Here is a 22,939-nt window from a genome sequence, read left to right on the forward strand (position 1 = left end):
AATGAAATATTGTAAACAATTATGTACAACAATAATATTAATACTCAAGATAAAATTGATAAATGGTTGCTCAGAATTTCAAAGTCCTACGCAGCCGATGTCCTGTCTTTCTGCAGCTCTGTTGGGCCTATTTGCTGTCCCAATCTGCACGACTAATCCTGCTTCTTTGTGGGTTCCAGTTCCTTTCATTCCTGCCTTTTAATTTCTTGCATGCAACCATGTGCCTGGAACTTCTTGCCTTCACCTTTTCCTCCTTCAAGTTCCTTGTTAAAACACAGTAAAGAAAGTTTATAAACTCTAGAATGGAACGCAAGATTCCCTAATCTCACTGTTCCTCTGCTGTCAACAGATATCTGTGAAACCCACTAGCAAAGTGTCCCATCCCTCTCTCGTGCTGGTCCACACAGAGAATGACAACTTACTGGTGGTATTGATTGCACCATTACCCTCATTGGTAGAGTTCTCAGCAGTAGAGATCTAAAGGCTCCAACCCTGCTGATGACTCACATGGGTCACGGTATGATGTCACATGCTGGAATTTCTGTTTTTTCAGTTTGACTTCAAAACCTAAAAAATTATACACACGCTATAATGTTTTTTAACATAGTTTAAGTTTGCAAAGTCAAGTACTCAAATATTAGGAAATGGTTGAACTGAGATTGCCCATGCAACCTTAATTTGGCTACACAACCCTGATTCATCCCCAGAGTAGGTCCATCCTGTGCACTGAATGAGGCAGGTCCTGTTCAAAATATAATATGTGATCATGTAATTAAAGAATGATTCATAGTGCATATACACAAGAGGTCCTAATTAAGATTGTGTGGGCAACCTTAATTATGTAATTTCCTGACTTTTGAGTGCTTGACTGCAATCTTAATAATACTCTTTCAAAGTATTTTTGTGTGCATGTAATTTGTACACAAATTAACTAAAAGAATGCATTCAAGAAACATATATTAAGCTGCCAATGTTCAATACAATGTGGTAGCTTATATTGATTTTATGGAAGGTTATATGTTATCTTTCAGTATGTTGAGCCTTTCTGTTAACTGAAGTAATTTTTCTTTAGGATTTGAAACCCAGCAATATAGTAGTAAAATCAGACTGTACACTTAAAATCCTTGATTTTGGACTGGCAAGAACAGCATGTACTAATTTTATGATGACTCCGTATGTAGTAACACGGTATTACAGAGCACCGGAAGTTATCCTCGGCATGGGATACAAAGAGAATGGTAAGTTGCAGCAATGAAGTATTAAAACCTTTTCTCTAAAGTGCAACTCTCTCAGCAGAATCTCACTGGCAGGATACCTTTTGAGTTTTCTATCTCTAATGCTAATGTAATTTATAACACAGTGTTGGGAATACTGAGATTTACAGAGTTAAACAATTGAGGAATAGCTTTTGTCCTGTTTCTTGTGCCTTTCTCTCTACCACTGCTCTCTTTTATCCCACTTCCCTTCCATTCTCACTAGCTTCACTCCACATAGTTCTTCATTCCTATTACCATTGTTCCATCCTCAAAAAAGAATGCATTGTTTATAAGGCAATTATACTGCTAGATTTAAAAAATCTGACAGTACTAATATAGGAAATGATGAACTTGTTGTAAGGCGTCTTCACTTTTCCCCTGTTTACCACCCCCACATTTGTTGCTTCATTTTCATCATGTCTATTTAAGCTCTCTGGGCCAGGGAGTGTCTGTCTTTATAGAGTCCTAGGTCTGTGTAGCCCCCAAGACACTTTGGACACTGTATTATTAATAATAATACATCTTAAGTATCTTAAACAAAGCTTTCAGTAAGGACAATGTCCTTGAATTGCATTCCCTTGTCAAAAAAAGTTTTCAGATGATACCCAGCATTCTACTTGAGACCTTCGGCCAAGTGCATAATTTGATAATTTCATTTTACTTTCATATTCCTTAGCCTGGAATAGCATTATATGGCCTGGGAGCATACCTTTTTTTGATGTGTAAAGCTTCGTTGTGGCTGTCTAACCTGAGAGTTCCACAGAATTTTCCTGAGTCAGCTGTTGTTATGGGTTCTGTCCGATACACAGGGCCCTTGACAGTACAGTAATTGGTGTGGATCAAAAATGCTTAATATGCCTGTAGTAGAATGTGTCCTGAATTGGATAAGAACATTCTAAATTGCATGAAGAATAATAAACTAATCTGTAAAACTATAAATATGCAGTTCAAATTTTACGAATTAAAAAACTGTTTGTCGTAATTTTAAAAAATTCTTTGATCTTTTGTCCTTGTTGCACCTAACATATGATAGTGGATATCTGGTCTGTTGGGTGCATAATGGCAGAAATGGTCCTCCATAAGGTCCTGTTCCCAGGAAGAGATTGTATCCTTCTACACAGTGGTTTCAGTGATTGTAAAGTATGATAAATATTTAAAGATAATTGAAGGATTTAAGAACTGATCAGAAAAGCATTTTATAGAGTTAAAAAAAAAAAAGCAAGGGCTGCCTCACAAAAACTGAATTACTGTCTAAGCAAAACTTAGGAAAAAGCAAAGTCAGTGTTCTGTACTGTTGAGAAACTCATCTGTTAGCAGTTTGGTTTTCTGCATTCTTGTGTTTTTATAGTAGATAGTAAGTTTATTTGTTTAGGTTTTTTTAAGTTTTCCACTGTTGTTCATGACACTTCATAATTTGATCATTTCATTTTTACTTTCAGTTGATATCTGGTCAGTTGGGTGCATCATGGGAGAATTGGTGAAAGGTTGTGTGATATTCCAAGGCACTGATCGTATCCTTCCCTAGTCATCCTTGAATCCTTTTTCACATCCACCAAAGATGCACAATTATTTTTATCTATTTATGTATATAAAAGCATGGAAAAGAAAACAAAATATTTCACTACTATATTTTAATGGATCTATTGTAATGTTTGAAATTAGTGTCATTAACCAAATAGCTGAACTTCCTTTTTTTCCTCCTACTACTTGACAACATTTAACATAGTTCTTACTGCTTGAACGCTTATTATTCATATTAACAACTTCACATTTTGCAGCTTTAAATGGATATTGTTAGGTTAAAAAGCAAATTTCCTTGCCAGTGTTTCTAGTAGTTAAATCGTTAAAACTGAAATCTTGAAAAATTTACTTTTCACAATTTATGCTGTTTGCTTCTAGCATTTCTGTATTTGCACGGTGAAAATAATCCTACTCTCAATAGTTTGTTTTTAGGTTTTTTTTTTGCTTTGGGGTTTTTTTTAGGTTTTTTAGTTCTTGTTTTTTTGGTACTTGTATAATAGCACACAGCAGTGCTCTCAGTTGGAAATGCTGCAGAAAAGGAATGTACATTTAAAAGTAAAGACCTTTTCTTTTGGATTTTTTTTTTTTTAATTTTACGGAAGCATTTCTATTGGTCTTAGATTTTTCTAAAAGTTTGTTCTTACAAACTTGACATTTTGGTCTCTTAATTCATTAAATACATCTGGTTAAGATGGCTTAAACTATCTTTGCCAATAGATATATTGTACAAAAAATTATTAATTTAGTATATTTCAAAGCCTTTTCCTACAGGCAAAGTATAAAACATAGCGTAATTACTTGTTTCCAGTTTATAATATAAAAATTGGAAAGGAGACTACACATCTCTCCATTTTAATTATTTTGAAAATGAAACACTGAAAAGTGAAAGGTTTTGTGAAACATCTAGTTCTGCATCAATAAATAAAATTTTATTTTCCCACCTTTTTTATCTATATAAAGGAGATTTTGTGAAGGTATAACCTCTATTAAAAAAAACATAAACATGTAACAATACAGGAATGTAAATCTGAATGCTAAATTCATGACACTAATCTTCAGCAGTTGATTAACATGCATTAATTTAACAGCACAAAATAATTAATACACAATTTTTTTCACTCCTTCCCTCGTATATTTATTGTTTTATCCTTCAAAGCCTTCAGACCAACCTAACACAATTCTTCATGTATGTTGTATATCTTCTCACTTGCATGTTAATGTTGGTTATCCTGATTGCTGTCTTGATTTATTCATAAATAAATCAAGGAAATTTTTTTCATACTTGTCAAATATGTATATAATCAGTTTCCCTTCTGGAAGGGTAAATAAAGCTCCACCAATCTAGATTTAATGTAGCATATACTATCTATATTGTAGGTGTTGCTGGTAGCTATGCTGATAGTTAATATTGCCTAACATTTTCTATTCTAAGATTCTGTTTCTAGTTGCTTATAACTTTGTCAAACTTTAACCATTTGGGCTGAAATTTTCTATTTCAGGTGTCTGCCTCAGGTATATTTTTAAGTTTCAAGCAGTTTCATAGAATGAGGTTGGAGAAAAATGCATTGTTTTTGCTCATGTTACATTCTTACAGCTGTTTCACTGAGAATCCCTAGCACCTCCATCCTTTGGTGCAGGCACTTGAACTCTGGCAGAGAGGGTTACTCTAATGCCAGGTATATGCCTTTGATTGTGTGCATAAAAATCATCCACGTTTGGCATCAGAACATCACGGTTAACATATGCACAGTAGGTGTTTGTTAGAGGCTGGTGGCATTATTCTCCAAAGCTTCTACCTGTGCTGAGCATGCGCTACCCCTAAGAAACTTGCAGTGTTCAGGGGGTTGTTTTTTCACATCCCTGAGCGAGAAAGTTGCAGCACTGGAAAATGCCAGTGTAGACAAGCCCTAACTGGTGATGCTTGTGAGGAGAAACAACCCTTTGAATGTAGTTTGGTGGAGCCCCTACCAGAAATCAGTTTTCCAGGTGGGAACAATATTTTTTGTGTGTGTTCAACAACTTTTTGTTTGTGCACATTGTTTTAGCATGAGACTTAACTTGACTAATTTTTTATTTACCGTGCTTTTGATGTCAGTTTTCTATTTGAATGCATGGAACAAACAAATACATTATATGAAAATGATCTTTGCACTAGATGTCTATATTTTTAATATGCGTCAGTGCATATCATAGGTACAAAAAGTGCTCAGTAGTGGCTATATTTTTGGCAGACTAACTGAAATTTAAGCACTTCCAACAAAAATTTCTAAATAGAATTTTTTTATGCAAAGACATGCCATTTTGTTATACTCTCCAGCTACATAAATAGGTATTCTAGAAAACTTTAGATGTGACATAACTAAATGTCTAACTTGTGAATATTAACAGTTAGTGTTCTGCAATATGTAGTACTGCATTAGAATCCCAAATTCCTCTGATTCAAAAAATGATTAGGGATTCTGTCAATAAGAAGATCAGATCTTTGAGATAAACTCCCTTGCATAAATTAATTTACTTGCTGTCCAAGCATCTTCAGCCATATGTACCTTTTTAATAGATTGGACTGAATTCTCAAGAACTGCTTCACAGTCAGTGATGATAGAAATCATACAAGAATAATTTATCTGTACAGTCCTCTTCAGACATTGCTATGCTTTCTATTGCATAGCATGTAATAAAACACTTAATAGAACCACGTTGCCAAATATTATCTGATCCCCAGACTGTACGGAGAAGACTAGATGCTTCAGTTCCTCCCCTCCTCTACTTTTTTTTCAATGTAAATAAGTAGAAAAATCCTGGAATTTCTAGCGCAATCCCAATAAAACACAGTAATTGTGGGTTGTTTTCCTAACTACTCCCTAAGCATACTCTTTATACAGTGACAAATTGAGATTCACATTCTTAACCAAAATGCTGTTTTAAAAGCCAGATAAATGAGACCACTTGCAGGTGAGATGCACAGTTGTCATTTAGATAGTAGGGAGGGCAGGGGGAGAGTTGGGAAGATGCATCTTCCCTAAGTGTGTTACCTCCAGTGAAGTTACATTTGAACTCTTAATAAGCTATGGTTATACTACAACTCAAGTTGACACAAGTTATGTCACCCAGGGGTGTGAATTAGTCACCCCCCTGAGTGACATAACTTATGTTGACTTAAGCACTGATGTGAACAGCACTGTGTCTGCGGAGAGCTTCTCCTGCCGACATAGCTGCCGCCACTTCTTGGGGCTGAATTAATTAAAATGATGGGAGAACTCTCTCCTGCTGGCTTAGAGTGGCTACAAGCTGCACCGCTGTAAACTCTCTGGTGTAGCCATAGCTTGTGATTGAAGAACAGTCACTGTTCTCATTAGGTATTATCATAATTGATAGTTTAAAAACAAAACACTTATATAGAAAATTCAGATTTGCCATTTAGAAGCCATTATGGTTCATTAGAGTTGGATTTTCATTCCATCTTCTCAGGAAACAGTTTTTGTATGAAAAATCGCTGTGATGCAGACTTTCTTAAGTAGAAAAGTTGTACAAAATTCTTCAGTCTGAATGTGATGCAGTTATTATTTGGTCAGGTTTGTCCTGATCTTTTTCCTGCCCTTTATTACCTTTCTTTGTGAGGTGTTTTGTACCTCTTAGGTCCAGAAGATTCAGCACCAATCTTTCCTTTCTCTCGTCCCTGTCTCCATGAACAAAGTGCTTCATTTTGGACTCCAATCCTTTTGGATTCTGTCAATGTCACTTTTATTTAAAAAGTGGCCAGTAGATTCTGTTCAACAGAGATTTACACTTTATACATTGTGCAGTACTTGTTGTCCTTCCTACTATTGGGATTGGAAGTCTGATTTTTGGAAATCAAATTTGTTCTTTGTATGACCGCTGAGAATGCTGTTGCTGCTAGAACAATGTTACAATCCAAATTTGGCTCTTACAGTCCAGGTTTTCATTACTTTCAGTGCACACAAATACTTTGTGGCACATTTCTATAAGCAATATCTTACACAATGCAGATTTGAAATTTTTCAGCTACTTTTCCTAAAGATAGCATCCAGATATTGATCAGTGGAATAAAGTTATTGAACAGTTAGGAACACCATCAGCAGATTTTATGAAGAAACTACAGCCTACTGTGAGGAATTATGTAGAAAACAGACCAAAATATCCGGGTATCAAATTTGAAGAGCTCTTCCCAGATTGGATATTTCCATCGGAGTCTGACCGTGACAAATTAAAAAGTAAGATATTTAGATATAAGAGGGGTCTTTTTTAAATTGCTTCACTTGAAGTATATACAGTATGGGCGGACAATGCAGACACGACACTATGCTGGTGTGATAGTCTGATATCATCACATTACATTGCATTAGGAAGCAGGAGATTGAAAGCAGCAGCCTTGCTTTTTTCTGCATTGGTAGCACACCATGAAATGTCTTACTGCTGCCATTAAAATAGTTTGATTGAATATATACGTTCTATTCTCAAAATTCCAGTCTATTAAGATACAGTCGATGGTTTGAATGTCTACTAAAAAACCACTTTCATTAAAGCCATTTTATAATGAAAATTGATCTTTCTTTCTCTAGTTGACATTGATATGTATGTGTGGTTCTCATGCTCATTTTAACTGCATATTGATTAAATAGAATTTTTTTTCTTAATTACTGGTATATTAGACATGCCTGTTGAATCTACCTCTTGGCCATGTGCAACTGTAATTATATTTTAAAAGCCACAGCAGCAGGCAGCTTAAATTTTTTATAACAAGGTGATGCCACATTGATGTTGATATGGGGCTCAATCCCACAAATACCTATTATTAACTTCACTTGTGTGAGTAGTCTTGCGCAGCCACCTAAAGATATAGGTACTAATGCACCATAAGCAATAACTCTATCTAGCAAAAGGAATTAGTGACTTCATAAGTCACAAGAGCTAACGCTTTCTTTTTACTATATTAATACCTATTTTTAAAATTTCAGGTTATGCTGTTATACTTGAAATATTATCTAAGTGCCATACAAACCATGGCCTTGTGCTGCAGTGAGACTGGGTGCACAGGCAAAGTTACTTGGGTGTATTTGCAAGCATGGGACTATGACTTGGATGGTATTAAATAATGTTTAATTTCAAACATTGTAACCTTAATTTTAAATATATGCAACAATATAATAAAAAGAAACTTTGTCTCATTTGGCTTTTGAAGATACTAGTTTCTCTCAGTAGAGTTAATACTTTCATAGGTACAGCCAGATGTGTAGTTGTACTAGACACCTATTTCATCTTGGTGCATAATGTTCAAAGAGACTCTCTCACAAGTTTTATAAGAGACATGTTTAATCTTGGTGCATTGTGAGACAAGGTTGAAGGCCAGGAGTCTATCAGTAACTAATAGAACTACTTGAATTATTAACTTTCTTAGGAAGTTTTGTTTGTGTATCCTTTTTTCTTAGGATATATTCTACCATGTTTTTTGTTATACTTTAGCGTTTTAGCTTCTGAAACTTTGTTTGTTCTTTCCCACCCTCTTCCAGCAAGTCAAGCTAGAGATTTATTATCAAAAATGTTGGTAGTAGACCCAGACAAACGAATTTCTGTAGATGAAGCCTTACGACATCCATATATCACAGTCTGGTATGATCCAGCTGAAGCGGAAGCAGTAAGTGTACATAAAAAATTCTACTCGAAGTATCACTTTAATCTTCATATTTGAGACAGTTGTTTGTGTCTTGTGTCAAGTCAAGAGTAGGCGTTGAATTCTCACTTTTCAGGCTAGCAAAGATTACATATGTAGTCTTGAGAGGATAATAGCTTGAAGTGATTGAAGTACCACCTCCAAAACAGCCCAAGAAGTGTTGGTTTGAAAACATCCCCTATAGCTGATTTCCTGCCCATAGATGTATAGTTGCCAGTGCAACAGTAATTTAGGCAGGTTTTTAATCCTACCAGCTTTAGGATAAAACCATTTAATTTTGTTGAGAATCTTTCAGGCCTCATGATTTCTTTAAACCTAATATCCAGTTTTCAGCTGACAAATCTAATTTTGGTACATCATTCCAGTAGCTTGATTAGTTCTGAAATTGAGAGCATATAGTTCTGAGGTACCTATATAAAACAGATAGGGTGGAGATATTGGCAAGGGATCCAGCCAGAGATTAGCAACTAAAAATAACATTTCACCTAACTCTTTTTTGTTGTTGTTGACACCATGGTTAATTATACTAATGAAATGCTGCAGTTATATTTCAGATTTTATTTTCTTTGTAGCCTCCTCCTAAAATCTATGATGCACAGCTGGAAGAAAGAGAACATGCCATTGAAGAATGGAAAGGTAACAGCCAAAAATGACTGATTCCAGTGATGGTGGTAATTTGTCCATCATCACTACTAAAGTAGTGTAACTGCTACACTGCATGGCTGATCAGAACCCACCAGATTAATTATACAATACTGCATGCAACAACGTGTAGATTTAAAGACCCAAGAAATCATAAAATGTCATATTATGAAGTTTAATTATAGATTAGTATACAATACATATGGAAAGTGAAGAAAGTAGTATTTTGCTAAATTAAAGTTTTATTTGTATTTCTGGTATTTTGTTAGCTCTCTGTGTGGGTGGGTGATGTGGTTTTTTGTTTGTATTATGAAACCAGCCTTCTATGGTGAGTGTTTGTTTATAATGGATCTCTAATGGATTTTTCTAAATCAAGAGTTCTTCAAAACAGATACACCATCTACACTCCAAACCACAATAGCAACAAAGAGTCCTGTGGCACCTTATAGACTAACAGACGTATTGGAGCATGAGCTGATCAGAACCCACCAGATTAATTATACAATACTGCATGCATCTGATGAAGTGGGTATTCACCCACGAAAGCTCATGCTCTAATACGTCTGTTAGTCTATAAGGTGCCACAGGACTCTCTGCCGCTTTTACAGATCCAGACTAACACTGCTACCCCTCTGATACTAAAACCACAATACTTAGTCTCAGATCTGTTCTAGTACAGGACTCCTGTCTAGCAGAGTTGTGTATTTATAGTAAGACACTGTTTTCTTTGTTGAGTAGCTTCTATGTTGGTAATTTGCAGAAAAAAGATTTAAGGCATTGTGTGTTCTGGTAACAATTATGCCTTATTTATGGTGTTGTGTACATCACCTTGTGGTGAAACCAAGATGTAAGGTAGTCCTTACTCAAGTAGTCTCGATCATATTAGCATAATTAGTTTTACAAGTTAGGGGTACAGGATCAAGCCCATAATATTACCTTTAGAGAGAAGACCTTGTAGATAAGTAATTTCCGTCATGGTTAGGAATGAAAATATTCCTATTGGTAAGAAAAAAGTGCTAAGGTTTTTCCAATACAGGTTGTCTATTATTATGTTTTTTAGCTGACATACTTTTTTCCCGATCTTTTGTAAAAGTTTAATTTCAATATAGTTCAGCCATACAGTAAGTTATTACAATGGTTACTATTAGATTTCCTTTAATGTGTTTAGAGTATGTCTGTTAACTTTTTGGTAAATATTGAAACTGTTTTTAATTCTTCAAGTAAATTTGCAAAGTCCATTCATCATAACAGTTGTTTGTTCCATGGGAAAGTGTACCTCTAAACAATTTATAGATACACCTTTAACAGTGTAAAAGGAAATGGCTGAAAGCACTGTTTTTGTAATATTATCTTTCCCTACCAACCCTTTTTCTTTTATTTAAGAATTAATATACAAAGAGGTAATGGATTGGGAAGAAAGAAGCAAGAATGGTGTGGTAAAAGATCAGCCCTCAGGTTAGTCGTTGGTTTTAATAGTTTAATTTTTTCTGCAACTCTGATACATGTTTGGTGAGATGCTCATATTACATGAATCAGAATCAACAATCCAATTATGGCAGAAAGTTTTGCTGTCTAATGCTCTTGATCCTGATCAGTCTCCCAGATTCATAGTCAATTTGCTTTGCTATGAAGTGAGCTGCGGAAGCATGTGTTGCTCTTCTTCCTCCCTGACTGGAAGAGGCAAAATAATTGTTTTGGGATTAATTGTTTATAAACCACTTCTTTCTAAGATATTCTCCTGTCCTGTAGGTATAACCTGTGTCCACTGGCCGTGGTTTGCTGCTCTAGGCCAATGGGAGCTGCTGGAAGTGGCATGGGTCTAGAGACTTACTGGCCACCGCTTCCAGCGGCCCCCTTTTGGCCTGCAGTGGTGAACTGTGGCCAGTGAGAGCTGCGATCGGCCAGACCAGCGGACAGGCAGGTATACAAACTGGCCCGGCCTGCCAGGGGCTTGCCCTACACAAGTGGCGACCCCAGTTTGAGAAACACTGGGCTAGCATCTGCAATGGTTTTGTAATGGAAAAATGTCTAATGCACTGAAGAAACTTGCACTAGTGTTTCAATCCCTGTATTCAGATGTTGGGGGGGTTCTTGGCCTTGTAACTTAGGGGGGTAGTAGTGATTTTGTTAGCAGATTATAAAAATTGCAGAAGAACCTTTGCCTTGTTTCCTTTCTAGAACAGTTTTTCTCACTGTTATCCTTTTATTGGTCTGAGGAACTAATTTATTTAATTGGGGTAGTGATTTGTCAGCTCCTGAATCCCAAGCCAAAGAAAGTGCTGGTAAATCCTTTTTACTTAGTTTCCCATGTTTATAAATAATAGAATAGTAATTTATTGTCTTTACCCTTTGCCTTAATAATTGATACTAGAAACAGCATATGTGAAAAGCAGATAGACTTCAAATTTGACTGTATTCTTGACATAAACCCATTGTGGTGTTGCTGTGTTTTTGCTTGGAAACAGCTTAATTTGCTCTTCCATTCTGGTTTAGAAAGAGTTTGCTTTATCTTATTCATCTTTCTCAGCTGGATACACGATATATAGATTTAAATTTACATATAAATTCAGAAGCTAGTTCTGTCTGCTCAAAAGGCTAAAGTAGTCATATTCTGCACAGAGAACTCCAGTGAGGGACCTTACATTTTATAGTAAATATGTTCTGGGGAATGCCCTTATTACCTTCTGTCAAGTCCCACATTATTATTGGAGGTTTTATATTTAAGGAGCTCCAAAGGTATGAACCAGTTTTTATCTCATTCTAGTAGCTGAAAGAAGCTGCCAGACCAAGTGAAAAATATGCTATGAGCTGAAAAGTGAAATAAATAGAAGTATGTTGTGGAAAACAACTCTGCAGACTCTACAAAATGTTATTCTTTAGAAACTTGCAAACTGTTCTGCAGGGATCCAGTACTCTTCAGCTGATGGCACTGTAACTCAAGATGTCCTCCTGCAATGTTTAGATTTAATTTGTCTTTAGTTTTATAGTTTGTCACAACTTCTTTTATTTGTAGTTCTAGTTGTCTCATAATTCAGTGACATTGGGATTATTACTCCCTGTGTGTAACATTTTAATAACTGTATAATACAAGTACAGCAGTTAAGTACTTGTATGTAGAACTCTGATAGAATTAACACTGGGGAAAGGCATATTGTAGGTTCAAAATACTGACAAAATTACAGAAACTGCTACCTCAAAGGATAAAAGTGTCATTCAGTATAAAACAGAATAAGGTATTTATCAATCTTGTCTTCAGGTATTTACTCATACAGTCTTCTGGAGGATGCTAAGAGAAACTTCTCCACATCCAAATATCTTTTACCATACAATGTAAATACAGTGATATTTTTAGAATTTCCATGATCAGACAGAGTAACATTAAGAAAAACCTGAAGCTAAATCTCAGGAAATCAACAATAATCTTCTGTCAAGAATAAAGTTAGGTTACCCTTAATGTTAATACTGACACATTCAGGAAACAGAACAGGCTGTCCAACTATCCCTCCTGGAGAGTTAGAGCCAGTACCTCTGAAATACCCAAACTTTACTCCAGGATGCATATTGGATACTGAATACCTTGAATTAAAAAATGAAAAAAATGAAAAACCGAAGTCACTTTTGAGGCAAAATTCTAGTAACACTTTATCTAAGTATTTGAGTTATTTTTTCATCCAAAAAAAAAAAGTTTAGTTCACACAGATTTTAGTTCACACATTTCTGTGCTTGCTTATCTTGAATAGTACCTTATTCCACATATAAGCCCATGGAAATAGTATATCTTCTGTAGCTTCTGTTTTGGCTGACATAAAACTTTCATTTCTTCCTGTGTCTCAAATATTATCTGACCAGCATAATCCTAGCAAGTTAAATATTTACTATTTCCAAAAACCAAGTCTTACATTTGAATTAAAATTAGTGTAATCTGGAAAGAGTTCAGTCTGTTAAATTCAAGCTTGTACCTGATGTGCTGCCTCTGAAATTGAATTCCTCGTAGCTATTGTCGTACTTGTCACCAGTACTATTTTGAAATTTCTGGAGGATGCACCTTTCTTTGTGGATTTTGGTTAGCATTGATATGCCTTTATGAAGTGGCCGTGCTCTGAGTGTGTCAACCATATTGAAAGTAACCTCCCCCCTCCCAACTTTTAGTGTTCGCTGGAATACCAGCAATTCTTACTTTTCTTTTTTCTAGCCCAATATTTAGATGAGTCCAACCTGATTCAGTATAACATTTCTTTACTGTAAAACTCTCAGACATAGTCATGAGGAGCTGTATAGATTATAAGCCCTGAAATAGACTTTAACTTCTTGACTATTTTTGTCTAGTTTTTTTATCTGTGATCAGTTTCAGTATAAGCAGCAAAGAATCCTGTGGCACCTTATAGACTAACAGACGTTTTGGAGCATGAGGTTTCGTGGGTGAATACCCACTTCTTCAGATATCATTGTGACTGGTTGGATCACAGAACCCCCCCTTAGGAACTGCCAACTGATGTGCCAAGAGTACTTCTGCTTTCCCTGCCAGCCTGGGACTCCGGCACCCTGTCTTGTTGAGCCAGACATGCCAGTCTGCTCCAACACAGACCCAGGGTCTATACCACGTGTCCCAAAGCTGTAGACTTAACTGAAAGCAACTTAAGAAGTGTTCCTGTCTTTAACACCCAGATGCCCAACTCCCAATGGGGTCCAAACCCCAAATAAATCCATTTTATCCTGTATAAAGCCTACTCTGTATAAATACATACTCTGGGTTAATTAATTGATTTTTTTTAAATACAGAAAGTAGGATTTAATGGTTCCAAGTAATAGCAGACAGAACAAAGTGAATTACCAAGAAAAATGAAATAAAACATGCAAGTCTAAGCCCAACATAGTAATAAAACTGAATACAGATAAAATCTCACCCTCAGAGATGTTTCAGTAAGTTTCTTTCGCAGACTAAATGCCTTCCTAGTCTGGGCACAATCCTTGTTCCAGCTCAGGTGGTAGCTAGGGGATTTCTCATGACTGCAGCCCCCCTTTATTCTGTTCCACCCACTTATATCTCTTTTGCATAAGGCAGGAAGCCTTTGTCCCCCTCTGGGTTCCCACACCTCCTTTTCAATGGAAAGCACCAGGTTAAAGATGGATTCCAGCAGGGCCGCCCAGAGGGTTTGGGGCGCCTGGTGCAGGGCTGGGTCTTCGGCAGCAATTCAGTGGCAGGTCTCTCTTGGAAGGAAAGACCTGCCGCTGAATTGCAGCCGAAGAATGAAGTGGCGGCGGTAGAACAGTCTAAGTGTCGCCGATCGCAGATTTTTTTTTTTATTATTATTATTTTTTCCTGCCGCTTGCGGTGCTTGTACTCACTGGGCAGCACTCCAAGGCATCGGCAGCACTTCGGTGTGTGCTTCACTTGCTCCAAGTCTTCCGCTGCACTGAAGGACCCACTGTTGAAGACCCGGAGCGAGTGAAGGGCCTGCTGCGAAAGTGCCGCCGAAAACCTGGAGCGGCTCATGGGGCCCCTACGGGGCCAAGGGCAAATTGCCCCATTGGCCCCCCCCCCGGGCAGCCCTGGATTCCAGTTCAGATGACATGATCACATGTCACTGTAAGAGTTCATTACCCACTTGCCCGACACACAGGTATACAGGAAGACTTACAAGTAAAACAGAGCTATCTACAGTCAATTGTCCTGGTTATTGGGAGCCATCAAGATTCCAAACCACCATTAATGGCCCTTACTTTGCATAATTACAATAGGCCCTCAGAGTTATATTTCATATTTCTAGTTTCAGATACAAGAATGATACATTCATACAAATTTGATGAACACATTCAGTAGAGTATAAGCTTTGTAATGATACCTTACAAGAGACCTTTTGCATGAAGCATGTTCCAGTTATGTGTTGTTCACACTCATTAGCATATTTTCATAAAATCATATAGAGTGCAACGTCACAATCATATTTCAGGCAGCTTATGCACATTTTTACTGCAGTTTAGAAATCTGAGAGAGTGGCTTCTAACGTAGTCCCTTCCAACAAGAGATAACCGCTTTCCTTCCTCTAAAGTGTGTGTGTGTAGAGGATCTCAGTTGCTCTCTCTGTGGACCTCACAGTCCTAAGTCTGTCTCTATTGCTGGAGCCTCCCAGTGCCTACTGCTCCCTACGGGTTACTGTTGGCCATTTCCTTTGATGCTTCCTAACTAACTCTGGAGTCTCCCCTGATACTTTTCCACACCAGGCTCTCTACTTTGAGTGCGTGCTGCTTCTTATATAGTCCTGGCATAGCCACATGACATCCCCCCTTTCTGGTTGCATGACCCATCGGTCTCTTTGAGTACTAAATATCGCAGAATGCATTCTCTTTAAACTACCAAGCCTTAATAACCAGCATAGCAGAGCTTCCCCTTAAAGAGGTTGCCATATTTTCTGTTATGTGGCTGTAAAAATTAGTAATCCAATCTATTCTGGGAGGTGTTGGATACTTTTTGTATGCTTTGACTGTTCTGACTAGTATTAAATTTTCTGATGTGACTAGGTAATGCAAAAAGCATTGCAGTTAAGAATGAAATGGAGATCTTCCCATTTTCCCAAGGAATAAAGTTACAAATTATTCAAACATAAAAACGACAAAATGAGATGTCAGAAGGGCATGGAACAGTGTTTCCTGCTATTTATAACACTACTGTGGAAATGTAAATCTGAAATCTGCTTATCAGACGTGTTTGCTCTTCTAATTTTGTTCAAAAGTGTTGAGCTGCTGGTGTGTGTGTGTGTGTATATATATATATATATATATATGTATCTCTCTCTCTCTCTCTCTCTCTATTTATTTATTTAAAGGTACAGTATTCTTTTTGGAGGAAAAAGGCACAGAGGGTTACATGTATTTTGCACAGATACGTGAGCTCAAATTTTGTGTTAACTTTGATAGTCCCTTAATAAATAAAATAGTAAAGCATTGTGTACTCTGGAAAAGGAGATACTAAGAATCCTAAAGCATCATTATCTATATTTGCAATAAAGTCTTGCCTCAGATTTTATTATGCTTGGTTTACTTAGCACAGATGCAGCAGTGAATAGCAACACCAGTCCTTCCCAGTCATCATCGATCAATGACATTTCATCCATGTCAACTGAGCAAACGTTGGCTTCAGATACAGACAGCAGCCTTGATGCCTTGACAGGACCCCTTGAAGGATGCCGATGATCAGCCAGGATTGCAGACTTAACATTGGAAAAAAAACTCGTTTCCATTGGCCTGAATTGCTTGTAAGTTAATGGAACCAAGTAGAGAAACTCCATGTTCTGCATGTTCTACTAAAGTAATGCCTGTGTTTTTACTCAGTTGTAATAAGACTCCCTGCTTAATGTTATAGAATGAAAGCAAATCAATGTCTAAAGAAGAAAAAATTACAGTTTAGGTATTACTATAGACTTTTTTTGTTTCAGCCTATTTCAGGTGAGCAGTTACAGTAGGTGTGTACCAGATAACTCCTTCTGAGTGAGTTTATGGACCTTCTATCTCATTCAGTAGACTTCTGTAACACACACATGGTCATTACATTTTTGCATAGAATTACCCTATAGTGGGTTTTTTGAATGTATAGCGTCCGTATAATTTGCTTAAATATGACTACAGAAGTTTGCGCTATTTAACTCCAATATGTTGTACTTGAGAGTTACCTTACATATTGGAAATTATCAGTACTGTATTCAGGGGGCAATTGTTCTTCCACATAGCACTTTTATTTTTTTCCTATTGAGCCCTTTCTCTCCTCACCTCCCAGTAATTTTGTATATCTTCTTGTAGAAGAAACAAACTTGTGAACTTCATATAGCATAGCCATCATTTCATATTTTACCCATGAATGCGACTATGCTTCTCTGAATGTCTTCTTTCAGTTGTTATAGTGTGAGGTAGAAGGGGTTAGCTTGGTGAAGCAACATGTCTCTTTAAACAAGGTGAAGTGCTAAATTATTTCCTTATTTTCTGGCTAATACATTGTTTTGGTCCTTTTTTATCAATAAAAACTTTTAGAAACTACCTTTTCCCTACTTTTTCTTTTAAGAACAAAAATTTGTCCTGTGGAGCTTCTCCCTTAGTCACTTCTTGTGTCTCAATGCAAAAATCTGATAAAGTGCAGAGGCAATGGGGAGACTTGAAACCTAAGTGACCGCTGAAATAGTTGCACAATTTTTTTTCTAGTCTTGTTTATGGAACCATTCTACAATGTGAACACTTCTAAATTTTGATAGGCCTCTTGACTGATTTGACAAATGATTTTCTTTAAGTATTTCTTATATCTATAGAGCTCAGCTCTACTTCCAAGTTAGACAAAATTCTTTCTTTATTAAAAAAGCAGTCTGTCTACATTTTTTAACAAGGTACCACAGCAGAGGGAGGCTGTTTGCAGTGACACTCCTCTTCAGTTTTAATAGAAGCTTATCAATGCAGTTTTCAAATTTAAATAATACAGACATTGCCTCTTACATTGCACAGTATTTTGAATTATTAGAAAATGTGTGTGCAGTAGAATAGTGCTTAAGTTATCAAATATTATACAGTTGTGCATTTGCAAACAGAAAAGCATGTTTGCTTTGGAACACACAAGCGTAAGAAATGCTTTGCTAAAAGACCTTCTTGTTTTCGCGTGTGTATGGTTAAACTTTATAACTAAAATAGTAATGAAAAAATGTCAAAGATGAGGCAAAACATTTTGCTTTCATGGTGGCACTATATTTAGCTGTTGACTTAGCTACTGAAGTCTTGAACATTTAAAGAGAACTTGTACAATTTTCTCACTGAACCAGCAATTATATTACTGATCTGAATTGTTCAGTAAGCTGTTTGGGAAAGGAAAAATAATTGCCCATGATTTTGCATGCTCTTGATTACGATCTGAAAGGTAGAAGTTTTTCTTTTAATGCAGTGTGTACTCATAAATGTTTTAAAATAGGTTAATTTGCTGTAGCTTTGAATTTATCAGAACAGAAAAAATTGACAAGAAAATTGGACAGAAGTATCTTAGTGATATAAGCTGTAGGAAATAAATCTTTAGAGTTCACATCTAGCATCTTTTGTTTTGATATTTTTTTTAAACACAAGTACTGTTTTTTTAGTTTTGCGTTTTTGTTTCCTTAATTCAGAAAATACAGATATATTATTTATCATCTGTTTCTGGTGATATGTGCAAAATTTGTCTGGCTTATTTTGTCATTAGAGCAAACCTTTGATAAAAATGCTTATTGTGTTCTGACACAATAGATTGCTCATACTCTTTATCTCTGAGTGTTTTGAAGGTGTTAATGTTGAAAGACACCTAGCATATAGAATAAGCTCTGGTGACCTTAAACTATCTTGTGATTAGCTTTCACCCTATTCACTGGAGGGGGGCCGGGGGGAATTGAAATCTCTCTCTCTTCTGGTGTGTTGATCCAAAAACTGCTGTTTTGCTCTAGAGAGAGCGTCACTTAACTAAGCCTATATGCCATCAGTGATGTAGGCTAAGACTTTCAAAAGTGACTAGTGATTTTTGGGTGCCTAACATGAGGTACCTTTTAAGGAGCCTTATTTTCAAAGGATGGGAGCTCAGGACTTTGAGAATCAGGCCACTTTAAGGTATCTCAAGTTAAATATCCAGAATCACTAGTTATTTTTGAAAATCTTGGCTTTAATGTTTTCAAAGAACTTTGAAATAATAGGATGAAATGTGCAAAAAGATGCAACGTACCATTAAGGTTCCCTAAGAGTTTCCCACTGTACCTGAGGCATAAAGGGCTGAAATCTCGATAGCAATTTATTGCATGTCACAATACTGCTGCAGAGCAAATACAGTTAAGTTACCTTAGTAATAAAATAAATGATTTATTAATAAGATTTTGTCTGCCAGTCTTGGTCTGATCCTGTTTGTAAAAGTTCTTGCTGGATAGTTTGAGATCCATGATTAACTTCTGGGAATGACCTGCTGGACTTGTCATTTTTCAAGATTATACAAAATCTTTGTTTAGCTTTCCATCCTCTTTAAGTAAATAAGCTAAAGTCTTCTCCGTTGTCGTTCAGGAGCAACTTACCCCACTAGGTTTAGTTTGTTTGGCATGCCTCAACTGCATGTATACAGTGGTCATCCTGTATTCCACTCATAATTGTCATAATTTTCTACATTATTATAAAAAGAATCATTTGAACTAGTAAGGGAGGTTTTTCTAATTTATAGCCTAGTCTTGAAAATGTATTCCTGGAATAAAAAGCAGTTGAGTTCTTTAAGTCACCATGTTTTCCCATACTATAATAAAAGATTGATTGGATTTTTAACATTTGTTTTAACAGAAGCAGCTTCTTGAAACTTCAGTTGTGATTACAGAACTATAACTTTCTTGTTAAGATGCATGAAAAATATAAAGTCTGCATATTATAAGTTGGATTTCAGTATGAAAAGAAACAGTTGTTTGACTTTCAAGAAGTTGGATGTGCTGCTGTGTTCACAAAAATGGAAGTAGAGCAGTATGCCTACTTCTGTGTATACTTGCACACACAAATTGGATATTTACATGTAGAAAATAGGCATGCACTTCATGCTGATTTTGAACATACAATTGCAGTCCCGACTATATGCAAATTAAGGTGCGTCCAATTTACAAAATTGATTTTTGCTGACACACAAGAACCTCATCTCTGATGTGAAAACTGACACGTGTAATCTTGACAGTAGTTTTAAAGTTTAGAAATGAACTATTCAGTCATTGCAATAGGATAATTTTTTTTTCAGGTGTAGATCATATATATCAGGGATCGGCAGCCGTCGGCACGTGACCTATCAGGGAAATCCGCAGGGGGGCCAGGACGGTTAGTTTACCTGCAGTGTCTGCAGGTTCTGCTGATTGCAGCTCCCACTGGCCGCAGTCCACCGTTCCAGGCCAGTGGGGGCTGAGGGAAACGGCGTGGGCCAAGGGATGTGCTGGCCACTGCTTTCCACAGCCCCCATTGGCCTGGAATGGCGAACTGCGGCTAGTGAGAGCTGCAATCGGCTGAACTTGCGGACGCCGCAAGTAAACAAACCGTCCCAGCCCCCCAGCAGATTTCCCTGACAGGCCGCATGCCAAAGGTTGCCGATTCCTGATATATATGAAGTGATACAGTTGATCAGTTTTCAGCACTTAGTATTTAGCATTTATAAATATTTATTTTTTAAGAGTGTGTGTGTGTGTGTAAGTAAAAACAACCCAATTGATTCTATGAACGTGAATGTTGACTTTCTGTATGACAAACTCTACATAGATTAACACTGCTTCACACGCACAGATTTACGAAATGTTTAAAAATAAGTGATTAAACTTAGTTACAGTTCTTATACTTAACTGCTCACTTGAAAGGAGAAGGGGATAATGGTTAATATTCCGATTATTGTATTTAAACATCACTTTAATTATGTAAACACTGAATAACTGAATGGCATTGCAGAAATGGAGTGTGTTTTAAAAAGTTGATTTAATTTTATTTGTACTCATATCACTTTTTCTCAAAAACATAACTAAACTAAGAAATCAACCATTTTGAAAGATGAGTGAGCAGCCTATACAATGTGCTTTGAGGAAATACTTTGACGTGAAAGATTTTCATTTTGTTAGGCTTAAAAAAAAAAACCACTATGTCAAAATAAGGTTTGTCTACACAGATCACATAAAATATACCAGTCTAACCACTGGAAATGCAAGCCTTTGAAGTTTGTTGTATCTTATTTCTGGTAAGGATTTAAACTTCTTTATCAAAGAGTACAAGCTAGATAAGCTCAGACTAAACTAGATATTGTTGACTAGTTGGTTGTGAAGATACGAAAACCTGTTAGGGACCAGATTGTTTTTGGGGTGGTGGTGGTTTAAATCCTAAGATCATGTGGGTATTTATTCAAAATTATGTAGAAAATATGATTCCTCCTTCAATTTATTAATATTTTGTGAAGGAAAGCTTTTAGATGGACCTCTACCAAATACTGAATCAGTTTCCTTTTTGGATCTGGTTTTACTTGACTCGTGTCATAAACTTATGATTTTTAGAAATAGGATGGGGTTTAGAACTTCAAAATACAACTTATATGTCCATTGTCCAAGAGTGGAGTGAGTGACCCATTTCAGTACAGCAGAAGTGCACTGTACTGATTTGAGATGCATTGTAAATTCCTAGAAAATTCCTCAGGTGCTCAAGTGCAGACAAATCTTTACTGAACTTAATACCCAAGTTGGCAGATAAGTTCAGTCTTGCAGCAATATAGTTTGTATGGGGTATTTCAGTTGAATTGTGAAACTTAGAGTGGAAGTACTTTTAAGTGAAGAAACACTGAGCAGCCTTTGTCTGTAATTGCTACTTATATATAAAATTGATTCTATCAGGGCTTGATGCTAAACTTAGTGATGCTGGGTACTTGGATCCAGATTCCTTCTTGGGATGTGCACTGTGTGGCTGCCATTTTAAGTTAATGTGTTGTGTGCACTTTTATCCAAATGCAGAATTATGTTCCTGTGGCTGATTCCCTGATGTTGGTAGTTTCATTACTTCTCCATGAACGTCCTTGAGTTCGTTTGATATTGGGGGTATGGCAGAAGTAAATATATTCTGGTTCATCATCTTATATATATTTTAAATTGTCCATCATGTAAGTTATAGTGATGTTCGAAATACACATTATTACACAAACCTATCAAATCAAGCCTATTCTTACACCCACTTATGCATGTTGCAAATCTCTTGAGCTAAATTATGTTAATATTTTAAGTAAGCAATCTTTTCTCTTAATATTTGTATTAGAGGTAAGTGGAGGGGCAACCAACCTTTGTATTTGTGTTCTCTAAAATGACAATATTTATTTTTGTAAGTATAATTCTGCTTGTGGATTTCAATCCCAGAAACTTGCTGTGTTGTTGTATAATCAGAACATGTATATTGAAAAAAATCAAATACAAAATCAAACCAGAAGATTCTCTTTTGGGCTCTGTTACTGCATATATGGTAAATTAGTTTGGTCCCAGAATTAAAAAGCAGAATATTGAAGATGTATTTAAGATTTAAGATTTTACTCTGTCATGCTGCTGCTTAATTTTTGAAAAGGTGCTTGCAGTTTTGCACAACAAAAACCAGTTTTGATTGCAGTGTTGAAGCACTTTAAGATTCTTCTAAACATCACCTTCACCTCCTGTTTTTATATTGTTTTGCATGTTAAAAACTGTTTGTTTTGCAAATTTTGATGTTCCTCTTTGTGATCCTGTAGTTAAGGTTGAATCAGCATCATACTTTAAACGTAAACCTATTTTCTGAGATTTAAAAACGTGGGTTTATTTTTTTTTAATAGGCTAAAACTTAATGCACTCTAATATGTCAGTTAGGAAGCATCATTTCCCCATATCTGAAATGGTTTGATTAGCAGCATGGTTGCCTGGCCACTGGTTATATAGATATTATAGTTTCTTGATTATAATAGCAGGATCAGCTAAGAATATTAGGTCATTTATGGAAACCAAAGTCTATTAATGCATGCTATGCTTCAGAGGAGAGCTGTTGTTTTATGGTAATGTCCATACACCCTAATCAGGATCAAGGCCTTATTGTGCTAGGTGCTGCACAGACACACATGCAGGCATAGGCCCTGTTCCAAAGAAATTATTCTGTGTCACTGATCCTTCCAGTGGGCAACAGGGCTTAGAGTATCATCAGCCAGGAACAGTAATCAGCTAGAGCCTTATTTTTTGTTTTCACGTGCCCTACTAAAGGCATAATAGCTGAAACATTGACAGTAATATTTGTCACTCTCCATGTGTATGAAAATGAAGTTAAAATTTTAGAGGTTTATGATAGTACA

The 22,939-nt window shown here is 36.3% G+C and overlaps 1 protein-coding gene across 5 annotated transcripts in view; it reads left to right on the forward strand.

The window, feature by feature from the left end:
* The window catches only part of MAPK9 (mitogen-activated protein kinase 9), a 77,042-nt gene that overhangs the window by 28,204 nt on the left and 25,899 nt on the right, over nucleotides 1-22,939 (forward strand). For 3 of the 5 annotated variants that reach the window (XR_007775388.1, XR_007775389.1, XR_007775387.1), the window contains exons 6-12: nucleotides 1,073-1,238; nucleotides 2,696-2,767; nucleotides 6,827-7,009; nucleotides 8,306-8,430; nucleotides 9,039-9,102; nucleotides 10,492-10,563; nucleotides 16,157-16,361. Coding sequence is in view for 2 of the 5 variants with exons in the window: in XM_050961612.1 (XP_050817569.1) it covers nucleotides 1,073-1,238; nucleotides 2,290-2,361; nucleotides 6,827-7,009; nucleotides 8,306-8,430; nucleotides 9,039-9,102; nucleotides 10,492-10,563; nucleotides 16,157-16,299 (825 nt within the window). In the remaining 3 variants the exon portion in view is untranslated. Of the gene's footprint in view, nucleotides 1-1,072; nucleotides 1,239-2,289; nucleotides 2,362-2,695; nucleotides 2,768-6,826; nucleotides 7,010-8,305; nucleotides 8,431-9,038; nucleotides 9,103-10,491; nucleotides 10,564-16,151; nucleotides 22,060-22,939 lie in introns of those variants that run through there. The other 2 variants (XM_050961612.1, XM_050961614.1) reach the window with 2 other exon arrangements.

Source organism: Gopherus flavomarginatus, chromosome 7, assembly GCF_025201925.1.
Source record: "Gopherus flavomarginatus isolate rGopFla2 chromosome 7, rGopFla2.mat.asm, whole genome shotgun sequence".
NCBI lineage: Eukaryota > Metazoa > Chordata > Testudines > Testudinidae > Gopherus > Gopherus flavomarginatus.